The 17431-nt window shown below is 42.1% G+C and overlaps 1 protein-coding gene across 1 annotated transcript; it reads right to left on the reverse strand.

Annotated features, from left to right (window-relative positions):
- Window positions 1-533: 533 nt before the first annotated feature.
- Window positions 534-16904, reverse strand: ISOC1 (isochorismatase domain containing 1). The gene is made up of 5 exons (XM_059833819.1): window positions 16602-16904; window positions 6843-6962; window positions 6466-6669; window positions 5966-6082; window positions 534-1947 (listed from the first exon to the last, which is right to left on the reverse strand). Exons 1-5 carry the CDS (start codon window positions 16902-16904, stop codon window positions 1801-1803), a joined length of 891 nt encoding a protein of 296 aa, XP_059689802.1. The 3' UTR covers window positions 534-1800.
- Between the last annotated feature and the right edge of the window lie 527 nt (window positions 16905-17431).

Below are 17431 nucleotides of genomic sequence, written 5' to 3' on the forward strand. Positions count from 1 at the left end.
TTGATCCAAAAATAAATGTATGTAAAAAAACTGTTATAATTTTTCCTTCAATTACTAACTCTAGGTACCATCAGCACATAAAGGTAAGAAAGCAATCAAGCCATTATTTCAGGAGAAATTTATAGTATTTTTGGGCACAGCTGTTGATTTATGTAAGTAGACTTTATACTGCTAGGCAACGTGATGAATATACCAGAAAAGAAGGTAAAAGTAGGTCAGTGATATAGGACAATGGTTCTTCAACTCAAGTTGCCTCCCTGCCTCCAACTTTAAGTATAACATTCATTCCTCGTATTTTGGAGCACTAAGTAAGACTGTAACTAGATGTAGAAGACAAGAATTATTAGACATTATCGACCCTTGATCTTTACACAAAATTCCCATGACATCTATAGAAATTCCACAGATGCACAGAACAGAATAAGGTCCAGCTTTCAGGATTTGCTCTTCAATAAGTATCACAAGCGTAAGAGAGACAGCAAATGTTAACATTTTATTTGTTTTGAAGATATAAAGGTTATAACTGTCTGAAACAATTCCTTTAGAGCCATCTTGCGGGGAAAATAAGCAATTTAAAATACATGTACTCTAACTGGTTTTCTGCCAAAAAGATCAGTGTTCAGCATGACATCTTCTAGTACTCTTAAAAAAATAAATGCCTCAGTCACACTGTAAACTTTATACAACATTGTTTAAACCACTGGAACATGAAGGAAGTGCCTTTATGAACAATCATGTGCTAAAAGATTAGTTTTAATTAGAAAATATAGATATTACATTAAAGATGGTATTTTTCTGAAGAATGCTTTTAGGCCAGATTCCATTCAAACTCCACTCAACTGCAGCCCACAAAAAAAGTGTAAAAACCTAGAGAAGCTGAGGTTTCTTTCAGAGCTCGCTTGGCCAAATAGGTAAATCAGATGGAATTATTTGATCTAACTAAAATGGGGTAAACCCCCCCAACATAAATGTAAATGTAGTAGTAGATTCAGCACTTGAAGCTGAAAAGTTTTTGTTCTTTAACATGCTTAGCGTTGCCGATTTACTTAAAGTTTTGGTAATCTTCTAATTCGGAAGGACGTCACACCTGTTGTTTATAAAGAACTCATTAAACGACAGTTTTCTGTTTGTGTCTGCTTAAGTGAAGTACAGGGTTGGGCAGTCGATTTCAGAATAACTGAAAGTCATGATGCAGGTTTCAGCTACCTACAGCAATCAAACGTCAGCTGCTGCTTGATCTATGTGTCTTGCCTACGAAGCAAAGCACTTAAATTTTATCCTAGAGAACAAAAGCGCACATGTAGTCCATATATCTTACTCTGTTTTAACTTACGTGCTATTAAAATACTTCAGTTACATAAACATTAAAGTGTATCACATTACATTTATCCAATACATTATTATCTTCTATTAATACAAAAGTAAAACAGAATATCACAGAATGCTTTTACAAAGTGCGCAATCAAGAGGTGTCACAGAAATATGCACTTTTTGGAGCCGTTACAATCAGTGTATAGTATAGACTAGCAGGCACCTCTGTTAATTTTTGTTTTTTTAAATAAATAAGGAAATTCGACAACAAAAGGGACCTAAGGTAGCCAAAGCCTCTGACAGCTGTAACTAAAGAGAACATACTGGCACCCAGATGTATAACCACACAATTTTGCTAAGGCAAGCACGAGTACGTCAATTTTTAATTTTACACTCCTACCGAACTTTGAGTTGAGGTTGTACATGTGCGCTTACAGCTTTCATTCCTCCTTAAAGATGATAATGAGATCCACTTCCTCCACATCCTCTTTAAACTTTGGAAAGGAGCCCTGACTCAGGGGCACTTGCCTTAATGAGATTTTGGATTTCTTTGAATTTTGGATGTTCTTTATCAGCTACCAGCTGCAGCAATATAGCTTCGCTAGTAGTAACTATAATTCCAGTACGAGCAAGACGCTGAAAGAGAAAAGAGCAGAGAGAGAATAACGTGAGATACTTGCAAATGAGAATGAGTATACATTTGGTAAAAAAGACAGATGGTATTTTTAAAAACATCTCCTATTAACAAAAGTATTGTCAATTCCATTCCAGCATTTCTTAGCAGTGCCATTTATAAAGCTAGGATGGAAAGCGACTGCTTTTAGACTTTACTGAGGAAAAAGGCTGTCCTGGATTACAAAGAAGGCTTCCTATTTGGACTGGATTCTTTCCCCATGTCAGATTTAATAAGCAGAAGACCCACCCCCTCTTATATTAACAACCCTTTCCCCTTGCATGGTCGCAAGGATAGCCTTCTTCACTCTCATGCAGATTTGAAAGGCATGGGGAAAAAGAAAATGGTGAGGTACAAGCTAAAGGCATTACGTAAGAAACTTAACTGTAACAATTTCTCTTTCAGGCCATGTTAGGTACTAGTACTTAGGTCTTCGGACTACACAGCGTGCTAGTACTAATAATATCAGAAAGAAGAGCTTTTAGTTCTGTCACAGACCTTGTAAATTATACTGGCACAACAGCAGCTTCTTTTAACCAGCATCTCATTACAGTCTCAGTAACTCTCAAGTTAGTTTTCACAAGCTACAGAATAAAAAGCATTGCTGCATAGAAAGCAAAACCAAAAGAGGTCTGCTAGATCTTGTAAGTGTTCAACTAAACAGAGCAATGCTTCATGTAGCCCAAGCCACAGGACTTACTGCGAAGTTTTTGGACTTTTAAGACCGTGGTTGTTGCCTATGTTGCAAAGTTATCTTTAAGTAAAGGCTGACCACTCCCTGCCCTCCATCAGCTTCCCAGCAATCATACAGATGCTTTGGCAGTAAAACTCTTCATGGATCTAGCTTTCCCTCCAACATCCTCTACATCAGCTGCATGCTCCACCAAATCTAATGGGGGCCTGAGTGAGCCAAGGGAGGGCAGAAGGGAGAACATAGAGACATGTACGCCTTCAAACAGGTTTCAATTGCAATTACTAAAGGAAAGAGAAACTCCAAACTTTCTAGGGCAGACATAGATCACTGCTGTCTGGTTGTTCAATTACAAAGCAATTGATGGGGGAAAGTTACTAATTTTAGGGGACCAGTAAAGTACATGTAACTACAGTCTATACAATGATAAACTAACTAGGCTAGATATACTCTAGTCAGTGTTTCCTGCTTGCAATAATGGCAGCAAACTTTAAAATATTCCTAAGTTGAAACAAAGCAGACAGCTTCCCCAGCTCTCCTACTCTGTACGACACATTTGTTTAAACCACATACACATACAAAAGAGAAAAATACAAAAATCAAAATGAAATATTATGGCAATGTTTTCAAGTTGTACTTCTCCAGGAATACAAAGCTTTTGCTTTTAACTAGTATGGATGAGAGAAAAAACAGACTGTTAAAGAACCTTGCCTTCTGAGAAATGTTGATTGAAAAAAGAGACTGTCTTCTCTTTAGAAGCAAAACATACCATAACATGTCAAAGAGGTTGGCATTGGCTTATAGTCTACTTCTAGGACTAAGTATAATTTATATATTTTTGAGATGGAATGAAGAGATGAACATGCTAAGCATACTGGATAATTTTCAAGGAAAGGGAAAGTTCTCTTAGAGCATAGTCTTTCAGATGAAGGAAACCAGCAAGCGTGTGTTGAATCCACACCACAGGAACAAGTAGAACAGCTGTAGAATAGAAAAGAAGTCCAGCAGGAATAGATTAAGCTGGCTCAATCTGAGACCAAGCAGTGACACAAGGCATCTTCATCAGATAGAGCAGAGATTAAGAACAGTCACAGTCTTGGCCAGTTGGGTTGAATTATTTCACCAATGGAAATCGGAGGGTTTTTGGTTTCTGGGGTGGTTTTTTTTTTGATTGCAAGTTTTTGCCTGCTGTCATTTCTAAGCACACAACAGAAGTGGAGATAATAACTCTTTAGGGTCATCCAGGTGGACAAGAAAGCTTTGACTAGCAATTAAAACTGCACTTCCTAGTACACCTGTTCGGATATTTGCACGTTCGTCACCAGCACCATGAAAACACAGGTTACATGAGGGGAAATGTGGAGAACTGAAGGGGTGGGTGGGACCAGATGGGATTTATCTGAGGTTGCCGAGGAAGCTGGTTGTTATTCACTGCAAGGTCACTCTATCATCCTTGAAAGGTCACTGTGAACAAAGGATGGCTGTGTTACTGGAAAAAAGTAAATGTTACACCCATCTTCCCAGAAAGGTAAGGAGAAGGATCCAGGGAACCTGGTTCAATGAATCTCACCTCAGCTCACCAGGTATGGAGCAAGTTTGCACAAGGGACAATGTCAGACTTGCCAATTAAAAGAGCGTGACTAGGAACTGTCAGCTGTTCAGCAAGACTAAAGCAGGATTACCCAATACTTTGGTATTTTACCAACTTCCCCAAGAAATGTATTGCCATGGTCAATCAAGATTACCAACATGCCCAGTATATATGCCCCTTTCTCCTGGTCTCCTGCTCCCAAGCATGCCCACCTCTTGCCTGTTCTAGCCTACAGCCCTCAGTAGCGTTTTTAAGAGAGGCTCTACAGTACAAAAAGGAGACAAAGTTGGCATGTGCAGCCAGGGGGGAGGAGTTACTGTCATATAACTGCCTGGCTCATCACAGCAAGTGTTCCCTGAATCGTATTTTAATGATGACTTAATTTTATTTGTGCTTAGTGAGAAAACATTCCAAAGACATTCCAACAAGTTACCTAAAGCTAACCAATTTGCCTGGATTACAGCTTTTGCAACCAACCACGCTTTTAAGATGATCAATACCTTTTCGACTAAAAAGAAAAGCAAAGCTAGCTAGTCACTGCTTTAACCTCTATTACAGTGAACCAACTTCTGCACTTGCAGACACAGTGTAAGTGATAATCAAATGTACAAAGACGTACACAGAAGGCAAACAGATTTAATTTGGTTTTGTATTTGTTTTGTCTACTACTGCTGCACCATGGACTTAGGAAGTCCATGATTTCTGTCATTCCTGCACTCTGTGTGCGTCACTACGCTTTATGGGACAGACGACATTAAGCTTCCACTTAATCAAATGCTATATGCTGGTGATTTTCCTTTAGCCTTTAATTATCTTCTTACTCATGAGAAACAGAAGACATTAAAAGTCTTCTCCAAATCTATGAAAAAAGTATAAAATGCTGTAATTATTGTTAATTACAGCATTTAATTAATTAAATTACAGCATTTATTAATTATTGTTAATTAGTGTCAATTTCCAAATAATTGTTAGGGCCTGAGGCAAAAATTGCAGTACTTAATGTACATATCAGTTTTTGATTTCCAACAGTGATGCCTCTAGGCAAGTTAGAGTGCAACATCTAAAAACTGTTTGCATGAACTTGCTACCACATAGTTGTATGTGCTTTTAAATCTTTGTGTTACATTTCTCTCTATTTTCTCAACATTTAGTTAGACTAAGCTCCTAGAAGGGGGGAGAAAAAAAAAAGTCTTTACTATAATCACAGAATCTTGAGATTAAGCTTTAATTTGCACTGATGGAGAAGAGCAGAGGGAGGGACAGACATACAAGAAGGAGCTTTGAACACGATCCTTACTATATTCCATTATATTTCAAGGGAATTTAACAGCAGAACAAATACCGTTTGGAACAACAAAACCAAAAGCTCTGTAGCACTTTTACTCAGCTGTATGATAACACTCCACAAGAAAATATCCTAAAATGCTAATGGCTATACAGAGTAACCTAGGTTGCACGGAACAATCCAAGTGCCCCAAACTGGGTTCCACATATTATTAAATCATAATTTAGGGAGGAAAAAAATGGCAGTAATCCTTCTCCATCTTGGAAGGTGTTCTGAGAATCAGAGCATTCACCGCTTCTCAAGTCTACATTTGTCCACTGCTTACTGTCCTTAGAAATTCCTTGTTAGCTCACAATAAGCAGGGAAATTAACATACAGACCCAAGGTCAAGAGAGCCTTGACTAAGAAACTTACCTCAAGAGCAAACATTCTGTCCATCATACTTCTTGATGAGGTGGCATCAGCTACAATATGAACTTCCAGACCTCTGCCAATTAATTCCAATGCTGTTTGCTGGATGCAGACATGAGTCTAAAGGGTAGAAATCAAAAGAAAAAACCCACCAACACACCATTATTATAAAACATGAGTAGCACAATGCCAAATTAGAGTACATAATTAGGGGTCAAACATGTCTTTTTCTACTCCTGACATTACTAGGGAACTGAATGTGGGTTTTAAATGCCAACCAAGCTTGAGACAAGAGCCTATAGTTTACAAACATCTCATTTCAAATTTTATTATGAGATAATATCAAAGACAAATAACACAAGAATAATTTAATCTATAGAGGATATCTGAGCTCTAAGTAATATAAATTGATTATTTTTTTTAATTACAGAAAGCAATGCTTAATACTATTGTGGGTCAACAGACATTACCATAAAACAATATAAGAATGGCAAGGCACATACTTCTACTCCAAACAAGACAATGCTGCGGACTCCAGGGATCTCTGCTAATGCTGCTTCGACTTCTGGCAACACCATTGAAAATTTTGTTTTGGGAAGCACGAGTTTAGCTCCTGTTAAATCAATTTCTTGCACAGTGCTGCCCAGACCTTTGGGATACTGTTCAGTTACAATAACTGGAATTCCTAAGAGCCGTGCACCTTGGAGCTGCAAGGGGGCAGGGAGGAAAGCATATAAGAAAAGAAATTATTAAGGAATGATAATAGTAAAGACACTATTATTACCTGAAACTGAATAGCCAGTAAACTGGCTGTGTATAAAATAATAATTTACATGTGTGCTCAAAACCCATTACAAAGAAAAAAAGCAAAAAACCATACCAGTCGTTGGCCCACGCTGATAATATCACCGAAGTACTTGATGGCAGGCCGGAATCGCTCTTGCATATCACAACAAAAAAACACAGTGCTTGAGGGTGTCAGGTTGCCCAAAGTAATCATCTGAAAAACAAAATAAAGATAACACTTTCTGTGGCAGTGAAGACCCTTTCAGAAAAGAAGCAGAAGGAGAAAGAGTCTGCAATGCCTCTGCCAGGTAACAGATTTATGTTATTTTAAGTCTAAATAGGAGAAAGATTTTTCAAGCCCGATTTTGATACGTTTCTAAATTCAAATAAACAGTTGATACTGAGCAGTACAGTACAGTCATAAATAGGTAATCAAGACTTTATTAGGTAAGAGACACAAGTCAATCTAAATATACATTAAAACTTCTGAACCCTGAAAGGTGGCAGAGGAGCATAGTGCCTGAAGTACTGTAAAAAAAAAGTACCAACAGCAAAATTACATTCCTCAAATTCATTTTTAAATCCACAACTCCTGGAACTGACATAAAATCAGGATAAATTAAAGTTAAAAAAAGTCAGACTTTCACTTGCTTTCAATACTGTATGTACACATATTTTGAATAGTTCCATTGTGTAGTCAGTTTATGTTTGTCTATGACATCTTTTAGCGTAAGTCTGATGAAAGGCCAAAGGCTAGAACAAAAGCCGAGAAGCTCGTCAGTATTATGACCAGAAACTGAGCAGAATACATTTTAATGATAAAAATGATCTCCCAGAGTTTCCCTTGTACAGCCTACCAAGTGGGGTAGAAAGGGTGGGTAAGAAAAAAGAAATCAAACATTGCATTTTCTCACACTCTTTCAGAATGCTTTGTATTTGTATGAAATTACTGGCACTACCTGCAGAAGGAAAGGATAAGGCTTCAGCTGGAGGCTACAGGGAAAGAAAGCAGCTACATATTATCATTTAGTTGTAAGGCAACTCAAGAGAAATTACATCCATTCAGGAGCTTTTCAGCAGACTGATAAATCAAATTGAATAAACTGCTTCTGGGAAGTAGCCATTAATTGTATACACTTCATTTTCTGAAAACTGAGGTTGTGATGTTTTAAACTAAAACAAAATTACAAATTCTGCAAAATAGTATATTTTTGAAGAGCAGGGATGTTTTGGGTTTATGTGGAAATGTTTTGGTGGCAGGGGGAGGCTGCAGGGATGGCTTTTGTGAGAAGATGCCAGAAGCTGCCCCATGTCAGAGAGAGCCAGTGCCAGCAGGCTCCAGGACAGATCCGCTGCTGACTAATGCTGAGTCCATCAGTGATGCTGGTGGCACCTCTGTGATAATGTATTTAAGAAAGGGTAAAAAAAACCACTGTGCAACAGCAGCTGGGAGAGAGGAGTGAGAACACGTGAGAGATACAACTATGCAGACAACAGGGTCAGTAAGGAGAGCGAGGAGGTGCTCCAGGCATCAGAGCAGAGATTCCCCTGCAGCCCGTGGTGAAGACCATGGTGAAGCAGGTTGTCCCCCTGCAGCTGGTAGAGGTCCACGGTGGAGCGGATATCCACCTGCAGCCCATGGAGAACCCCACACCGGAGCATGTGGATGCACCCGAAGAAGGCTGTGACCCCGTGGAAAGCCTGCGCTGGAGCATGCTCTTGGCAGGACCTGTGCCCCATGGAGAGGAGCCCACACTGGAGCAGGTCTTCCAGAAGGACTTGTGACCCCACAGAGGGCCCATGCTGGAGCAGTCTGTTCCTGAAGGACTGCACCCCATGGAAAAGACCCATGCTACAGCAGTTCGTGAAGGACTGCAGTCTGTGGGAAGGACGCACACTGGAGAAGTTGATGAAGGACTATATCCCATGGGAGAGAACCCACGCTGCAGCAAGGGAAGAGTTTGAGGAGGAAGGAGTGGCAGAGATGAAGTGCTATGAACTGACCGCAATTCCCCGTCCCATTGCGCTGCTTGCGGGGAAGAGGTAGAGAAGTCGGAAGTGAAGCTGAGCCTTCGAAGAAAGGAGGGGTGGCAATAAGTTATTTCTACATTTGTTCTTATTTCTCATTATTCTACTGTTATTGATTGGCAATAAGTTAATTTCCCTGTCAAGTCTGTTTTGCCTGTGATGGTATATTGGTAAGTGATCTCCTTGTCTTCACCTTGAATCACAAGCTTTTTGTCCTATTTTCTCCCCCTGCCCTGTTGATGAGGGAGGGTGATGGAGCAGCTTGGTGGGCACCTGGAGACCAGCCAAGGTCAACTCACAACAAGGGATTCAAGACTCCTTAAATATTAGTCCCAAATTTCATTGATTCACCACGTGTCTCCTGATTAAAACACTTTTGATCTCAATTTCCCAGGCTAAAAACTACAGTAATGGCCACGCTCAACCAATGGCCTGTTCAAACTGTTGTGAAAATTACTTGGGCATTATAATCGTAAACACTAAATTCCCACACCTCTCAGATTCAGTACACCACTACTGCCAAAACAGCAAATGTTCATAACCGCAGTTCCTCCAGCCCTCGTGGGCGAAACAGCAATACTATTAATACAAGCGACTACGAACGCAAATGCAGTAATGACCATAAAGCAGATGCTCTAACACTGGACCCACTGATGCCACAGGAATACAGAATAGCATCACAACAGGCATCAGGGAAACCTTTTTCACTAGGAAATTACAGCTGCACTGAAACAGGTTACCAGGAGTGGTGGAATCTCCATCCTTGGAGGTTTACAGCATTCAGCAAAGCAACAGCTGACTTGATCAAGAATTGGCTTTACATAGGTGTTAGGGAAGGCAGCCTCTAGATATCTCCCCCAAACAACACTTCTGTGATTCTACACCATATAATAAATGAAGCGTGGGACCAAGAATGCTTGAAAATAAAACTAAACATTGAATAACTGCCTTGCTGTTGAACACCATCCATCCACGTGCTTGAACAACGCAGAAGCCAGCTGGTGGGAAGTACTAACGTACAACTCAACACCGCAGTGGAGCACCTACCATGACCCATTCAAAGTCAGGCACTTACTACCATCAGAGCAGTCAATCATGACATTTAACTTTCTTACTGCTCAGCAGCAAAAATAAAGTAATTGGAATAGACAATATTTATAAGTGTGCCTCCTACTCAGAAAACATGTCGTTTTGTCTTGGCATTTATATGACAAGCAAAGACCATTATTTTCTTCTATAAATCATTCCACCACTTTAATTTTTTTAAGATCATTTTGAACTACTGCAAACCATCATGGATTGCAGAGTGATCTACGTGAAGTTAGTCTACTGCCTTAGTATACACTTTCCTATGCCAAGGCACTGGATGGCACTACCATCCTTAGCAAAGGAACGATTATGAATAGACTAAAAACACCTTCAAGAAGCTGCATAGTCTGCCTCTACAGAAGGATCAACCAAATGCAAGTATTCTTCACAGACACCTACCTGGTCTGACCCATCAGCAATATATAATTTACAGAGCTCCTATACAATCCATCCCACAGCTCTGTTATCTTTACCTTGCAGTGTTTTCTCGCTTACAGCTCCTTTGTTGCTGTTTAAGAGCATTATTTCCATTTCTGTCCATGGTGGATTTGAAACGCAAAAGCATTACCATCCTTCTTCATGAGTATAACCATGCACAAACACCTATTACCATACCTCAAGACTTAGATTTGGTCTCCCTTTAGCCTTTCCCCTCCCCTCCCTTATGCTAAAACATATCTAATACTTTCAATCTTTCCTCCTACAATTCAAATCATTTTCGCTGTCCTCCTTGGGGTGCTTTTCAAATTGCAATCTACAGTGAGGCACCCAATACTACTATAACAGTAGTATTTCTCTACCCATAATACTTCTCAGGACTAGCAGAGCCTCAGAGAAGATCCGTCAATTCACAGCCCTTGCAGGCCCTGTTCAATTCATGCTTTCCAGCACACTATTTGTTCTTTTCATAATTGGTGATACTTAGACTCCTGAGGAGCATTTTAACCTCAACGTTATCCCTTGAACTCATCTTTTATCACAGAATCACTAAGGCTGGAAAAGACCTGTAAGATCAAGTCCAACCATTATTTGTTTAGTTGATTATTTCTACCTTAGCGTAGGAATTATTTCTACCTTTGTTGCTTCCATTTTGAACTGCATCTTACTTCACCTTGTTTCTCCAACTTGTCATGAAAAGCCTGAATTCTGCTCTCTCAGATGCTTGCAGCTCCTCTCACATTGGCACCTTCTGCAAAACCAGTATTTGCCCTAGGTTTCAGCAATGACATGGATGACAGAATATTTACAAACAGTGGATTTGCAACAGATCTTACAGAGCCCAATTCAGTATTACTCTGATCTGACAGTGAAGCACAGAAGAAAACCAACTGCCTTTCCAGCCAGGGAGCATCTTCATTACAGACTTCCACTGAATCCATAATCCCATGTGTTTATGACAATCGTCACAGGGAGCTGAAGCAAAAGCATTACATCTGCCTTCCTCTGTTATCAAATTGGTTTAATATGATTAATTTATGCCTTCAGTTTAATACCAGTGGCACTCTAAAATAAAGTTGGGTCAACTATATATTTGCTAAATAAAAGCTTTTACAAGATCTAACACAACTAATTCCTATATTGATTTTCATAATTATTTCCGATTAACTTGCAGTCTGAATCAAACCATGCAACATGTGACAGAACAAGAAGAAACCCGAAGAAATAGATGGCAAGATCAAAAAAAAAAAAAAAAAAAAAATCAACGCTTGCTGGTGTTACTTGGAATAGCAGATGTGGGAAGGACAGAGCGCAGCAGAAAGCAGTTTGAAATTAAGTTTCATAAATAGTAGCTAATGCAGTCCATAAATAAATTCACAGAAGTATCTGCTACGTTTAAAGGAAAGTTTCCATTTACTGGTTCTTCAACGTGCCATATAAATTCTACCACTCACTTGCTCTCAAAGCCATCCTGCCCTTCCATGGCCACAACACATCAGGGTCATGGGACACCTCCACCTCACACATTCTCTGACAGTGAAAACCACGCCTGCCTGCACCACTCCAGCACCACACCCTACCAGTGAGCTGGGGTGAGGGCAAACCTAAACCCAAACATCAAGCCCTGGGCTGGCACACCTGTACCTGTTTGCTTTCACTCGGAGGAGAGACAGGCTGGGCAAGGATGGTGGGCAACCGCAGCCACACAATACCTGTCCGAACCCACCCCAAATGTAACATCTACTCAGCCACAATACAATTAAACAGCCTAAATTTAAAAGAAAAAAAACAAGGAAAAAAACCCCAAATCACCTGAAGTTCTCCCACACAGTATGTAAGCTTTTCCATTTGTTTCGCTTCACCCCTCAATTAGTCAGCAGGATTTTCTTCCCTCCAGCTGGAAGTTATCCACAGCATGCCCAGAACAGGTATGTCAGATGGACACATAACCTGATGCAGCTCTCTTACCCAGCTAGAAAAGACATCTCTAGAACCTTGTCCAGACAAGGATTTAAACGTATGCTGTCATGAGTTACATACAGCTTTAAATCCTACTCTAGAAAAGGCCTAGATGGGAAAGGACGAGTGTTTTTTCACATCTATTTCATCTCTGCTGATTAATAATAATAATAATAATTCAAAATGTGACTGTGACGAAGTACTGTAATTACAGAATCAGCTTTACAAAAATACTCACATATACTGGCTCTTTATCTGTACTTTCCCTGTTCAAACTTCAGGGAACCATTATACATACAAAATGCAATCTTCCCCCAGCATTTGTAACGAACAAGAAAATGGAAGCAGAGGAATAATCCCATGTGACATCACTAGTCACCTCATAAATCTCTTGCCAAGATTACTCACTAAAGGGGCAGAGCAGAGGACCTCGCAGGCTTGGTATTTCAAGGATGGCATAAAAAGACAACAATGAAAAGAAGCTGACTATCATATTTTCTTCTCCTTTATTTCTAAAAGGAAATCTGTAAGATTCAGTTTTACTTGGCTGCTTATCATTCAAAGGAAAAAATTGAAGAAATTCAGTTTAATGTATTTCAAGGGAAAAATATGTTACAAGTGTTTCTACTTAGGAATATAAATATTTATTTTATGCTAAGCTGAAGTGCAGCCTTTTATATGCAATTCAGCATTTAAAAAGGACAGATTTAGTTAGATAAGCTCATGATGTTAATATAATTAAGGCAGTGCAAAATTCTTCATCAAAATCCAAAATTACTAATATGCTTGCTGCAGAGTAAAGATACAGAAACAAGGACTCTGGATTTGAAGAAACCTCTCTTTCAATATTGTCAGTCTTTTTCCCCCCCCTTCTTTAAGGTTCCAAGTGCTGCCATCTTTTTTTTTTTTTCTTTATTTAGAAGCATTGTATTATTTTTAGAACTAATGTATTAGAATTTATAATTGCATCTTTTAAAAAAAGCAAACAACTCCCCTCACCTGACTTATATCCTGCAATTTATGCTTTGGCTTTTCCTGGTCTTCAGAAAATGGACTTAGGCTCCTGAGTTAATGTTACTTCCATTTCCAAAGCATCTGAATGTAGCAATATTAAATATGTGTAAAAAGAGTTAAAATCTGTGTATAAATAGTTCTTTTTATTTACCTTATCTTCCAGCAACAATTAAGTATCATTCTGCAAGCAGCTTTCTGCAAGAAAGATGCACCTCAGACATCAGCATGTCTTTTCAAAAAACTACCCTGAAGTACAGGTGCTTTATGCAAGGATTTTAATAATAATTTTAGCCTTTTATCTCTGGCATCTTAAGGTTACAAGTTTGTAAACACAGAGCACAAGTACTGCTGAAGAGAAGTCACCTTGAAGTTATGACAGCAACAGTGAAATAGCCTCTCTCAGGCATATATTCAAATGCTGCCTGAACTCCTCTATTACATGGCTATAATGAGCATAGCTGTCTTGTCTCCTGGTATCTCCAAATTGTTTTTCCTTACTGCTTCTCTCCCCCAGAGGCAGCTACAACAGTTACAGCAAAACACAACAGTTTTAATAGCACCATTTAACAGCATTTAGAGATAGAAGAGGTTAAAGTTGTCCTCCATTCCCCTGCCCTGACTATAAATATTACTCTGTTAAAACTTTAAAAACACATAAAATCCATTAAAAGCAGACGGCTCCTTTCCGCTAGTATTCTGTCTCTCAAGTTGGAAGCGAATGCCCTCCTCACCAGTTGGGAGAGGCCAAAGGAAAAGTCCCTCCTCACTGCAAGTCTGTGGTTGAGGAGTTTCACGAGCAGCAGCCAGGTTGAACATCAGGGTTTCCTGCGTCCCACCAGTCTGCCTAACACTGGGTGGCCTTTAGAAGTTCAAGTGGCTGTTTTCAACCAGGACAACTAAAACAAACAAATATACATATATGAGCACAGAACAAAGGCACAAATATGACCAGAGAGCAAACGTTGCTGTACAGGTCAAGCCTTGAATTAAGCTGCATGGAGTGGCTTTCAGAAGGCAGCATATGGCGATTTCTCCAAAAGATTATTGCCCCTCTCAACTGCAGGGACAGGAAATTGGAACAGCCCAGTCAAACACCATTTGGTGCTGACGTTTCTTGAGCTACTACAACAAAAGGCATGCTTCCATGACAGGTCTACAGAGGAATCAAAACAGGAGGATATCGTTCAAGAGCTGACAGGCGCTACCACCCTAGGGGTTAAAATGCCATCCCTAACTAAACGTATATATGTAATTTATGAAGTGCGTGCATAGGAATACTGAAATTACTGTCTAGGGATATGGATGCTAGTATCTGTGAATCTTAATTTTAACCCAAATATATCTTCCCAAATATGGAAGTCTAATCACATCAGTGACCAAAGGTTGTCCCTCTTGAAAGACACATTCAAAATGGTATTTCAACTGACTATGCCACATACAGAGTTGACAAACCTATGTCATGTGTAACCACAGATGAAACATTGGGGGGGGGGGGGAGCAGGAAAAAGGGCACACAACAGTGGCAGTGCATGAATCAACATAGGGAAAGAAAGTATAATCTTCCTATCAGTAAATCCTAAAGGTCTTAAAAAGCACAGCTGTGGCTGTGTCAGACCAAACGTTCCCCAAACGAGTGATCTCTGAGCACCTGCCAGTGGCTTAAGGGGAGCTGTCTGGCACCATTGTGATGTCTCCAGCTCATTCTCAGCTGCTGAAGCATATCAACGAGGCAACTAAAATAATATACAAGTACCATCCTTTTCATATCAACAGTTGCCATTGTCACAGAATTGCAACAGTATCGGTGAAAGCAGCTAATCAATTAGGCAACTGGTGCATTAATATTGGTTCATCCTGAATCCCTGCAGTCAGTTAAAGCTGCATAGTTCATCTGCACCATGGGAGTGATGTTATCTTTCCATGTCTCAACGCTGACCTTTTACACCAAGATGTACATCCTGCTACGAATGCTTGGACTGCATTTATAGTTTCAGCGCAGAAGCCATCTGCAAGAGTCTTTGCAGAGCAGTGATCTGCACGCACAAATAAGAAAATTCTGACCTGCACCACTGTTACAAGCCCAGATTACATAAGTTATGTTTTTAAAATCCTTGCTTGAATTAACACCCATACCACCTCTTTTTGCAAGTTGGAAAGACTATCCTTTCCAGTTTGTCTGGCTGGGCCCCCATCCATTCTGTTTCCAACACACAAAGGAAAAAGGTTTTAAACTGAATACAATGAGTGACGAATGACTAAATGAATAATAAATGACAAAATAAGTTACTAAACTGTCTGGGCTTCTTACCCACTCTTCCCATACATAGGGTTAAGGAAAGGACAGAAGACTCCAAAGGCATCCTTGATGTACAGTCTAAGTGAACAGGCCACCTTGAGAGTTTACTACAATTAAGCAGGGTTTACAAACAGTGTGAATTAGACTGGTTTTAGAACCATAACGAGAAGACAAGCAATGTTTCAGTTTTTATGACATCACTTTTTCAACTTACCGGTAACATTGGCTCAACAAACTAAAACTTCTTAATTACAAATTAAGAAGAATGCTGTGAATTAAAACAGTATCTATGTGTTTTCTCTTTCTTAAAAAAAGGTGACTTCTTTGACGCTGGAAAAAGGGAAAAGCAATTTTGCTTCGAGTGCAACTATCACAGCACGACTGGCATGAATCTCCAGTGTGCATAAAGGTATCTTAGTATGAAACACACGTACTCTATCTGTCTGGCAGTCTGGTTTCCTGGTTTATGGCCACAAAACCAGCCAGTTATGAACCTGTAAATCGGAAAGAGCTTTTTGGGGCAAGAAGGGATACAGAAATCCTAGGGACCTACGAGCCATGAGACCGAGTTTTGGCAGAGCCCTCTTTACCGGCACCCTCTGAGTTTCCACCTAGCAGCATTACCGCCGGTTACAGCTGGGTAGCACCAGCCGTCTGTTTTAAAGGGGAAGTATTGATTATTTCACCCACCCGGCTATCTTCCCATTCATGGGGCCAAGAAAGTTCTGACTCGCTGAAGGCAAAGCCCAGCTACCACACGCCCGTGGCGCGGAGCGCACCTGCCTCCCCGCCTTAGTAAAACAAAAGTTTCCACGAATAAATCAGTCAACGCGGGCTTGCGGGGCTCCCCCCTCGGCTCCAGCCCCTCCGGGCTCCCCCGGCCGCGGCCGCCACCCCCTCGGCTCGCTGCCGCTTCTCCCCGGAAGGCTCCGGGGGAGGCCGGGCAGTCGCAGCCGGTGGCGGGACGGGGCTGGCCGCCCACACACACACCCCCGTGGCGGCCGGCGCTGCCCCGCCGTCGGGTCTCACCTGTATCTGCAGGGGCACCAGGCGCACCTTGCAGCGCTCGCTGACCAGGAAGCCCTTGGGCAGGTCTATGTACTGGCTCCACTCCTCGGCGAAGAGCTGCACCACGAACTTGCGGTGCATGTCTATCTGGTCGCCGTAGAGGCTGAGGAACTTCTGGATCAGCAGCTCGTAGCCGGCGCCGTGAGGCACGCTGGAGGGCCGCGCGAAGACGGAGAAGCAGAAGAGGACGGGCACCGACCCGCCGCTCGCCGGCGAGCAACCCCCGCCGCCCGGAGCAGCGGCCGCCTCCGCCGCCGCCGCCATCTTCAGGGGCAGCCACGCCGAGCCCAGCCAGTTCGCTGCGGCCCGCGCCGCCACTCCTCCTCCTGCCGCCTCCTCCCCCCGGCCGGGCGGGCGGCACCGGCCGCCCCCAATCCCAGCTGCAGCTGCTCCTGCTCCTCCTCCTCGTCCTGGGGCCCGGCCCTGCCCCGCGAGCCCCGGGGGGTGCCGGGCGGGCACCGGCTTCCCCGCGGCCGCCGCTCCTCCTCGGGGGGCGGGTGCCTCCCCCTCAGGCGGCGGCGGGAGGAGCAGCCCCTCACCCAAACGTCTGCCCTCCTTCGGGCCGACGGGTAAAGCCTGGGTGCCCCGGAGAGGGGCAGGCGGCGAGAGGGACGGGCGCCTCCCGCTGGGGTGGCCCCGTCGTGGCCTTGGCGCGGCCGGCCGGTAGCTCGTCCTTCGCCGGGGCGCACCCCACCGCCGAGCTGGCGGCGGAGCCCGCTGCGGTCAAGGGGCGGGTCGTGGGGCCGGGAGCCGGGGCGCCCCGTCGGGCGGGCGCGGCGGAGGCGGCGGGC

This window comes from Gavia stellata, chromosome Z (assembly GCF_030936135.1).
Source record: "Gavia stellata isolate bGavSte3 chromosome Z, bGavSte3.hap2, whole genome shotgun sequence".
Classification (NCBI taxonomy): Eukaryota; Metazoa; Chordata; class Aves; order Gaviiformes; family Gaviidae; genus Gavia; species Gavia stellata.

Bases quoted from the DNA above. Each gene is read 5' to 3' on its own strand.
- ISOC1 (XM_059833819.1), bottom strand. From the start codon at position 16,904: ATGGCGGCGGCGGCGGAGGCGGCCGCTGCTCCGGGCGGCGGGGGTTGC. The intron at 6,963-16,601 runs GTGAGACCCGAC...TTTGTTTTTCAG, and splicing joins TGGTGCCCCTGCAGATACAG to ATGATTACTTTGGGCAACCT. The intron at 6,083-6,465 runs GTATGTGCCTTG...TCTACCCTTTAG, and splicing joins TTGTCTTGTTTGGAGTAGAA to ACTCATGTCTGCATCCAGCA.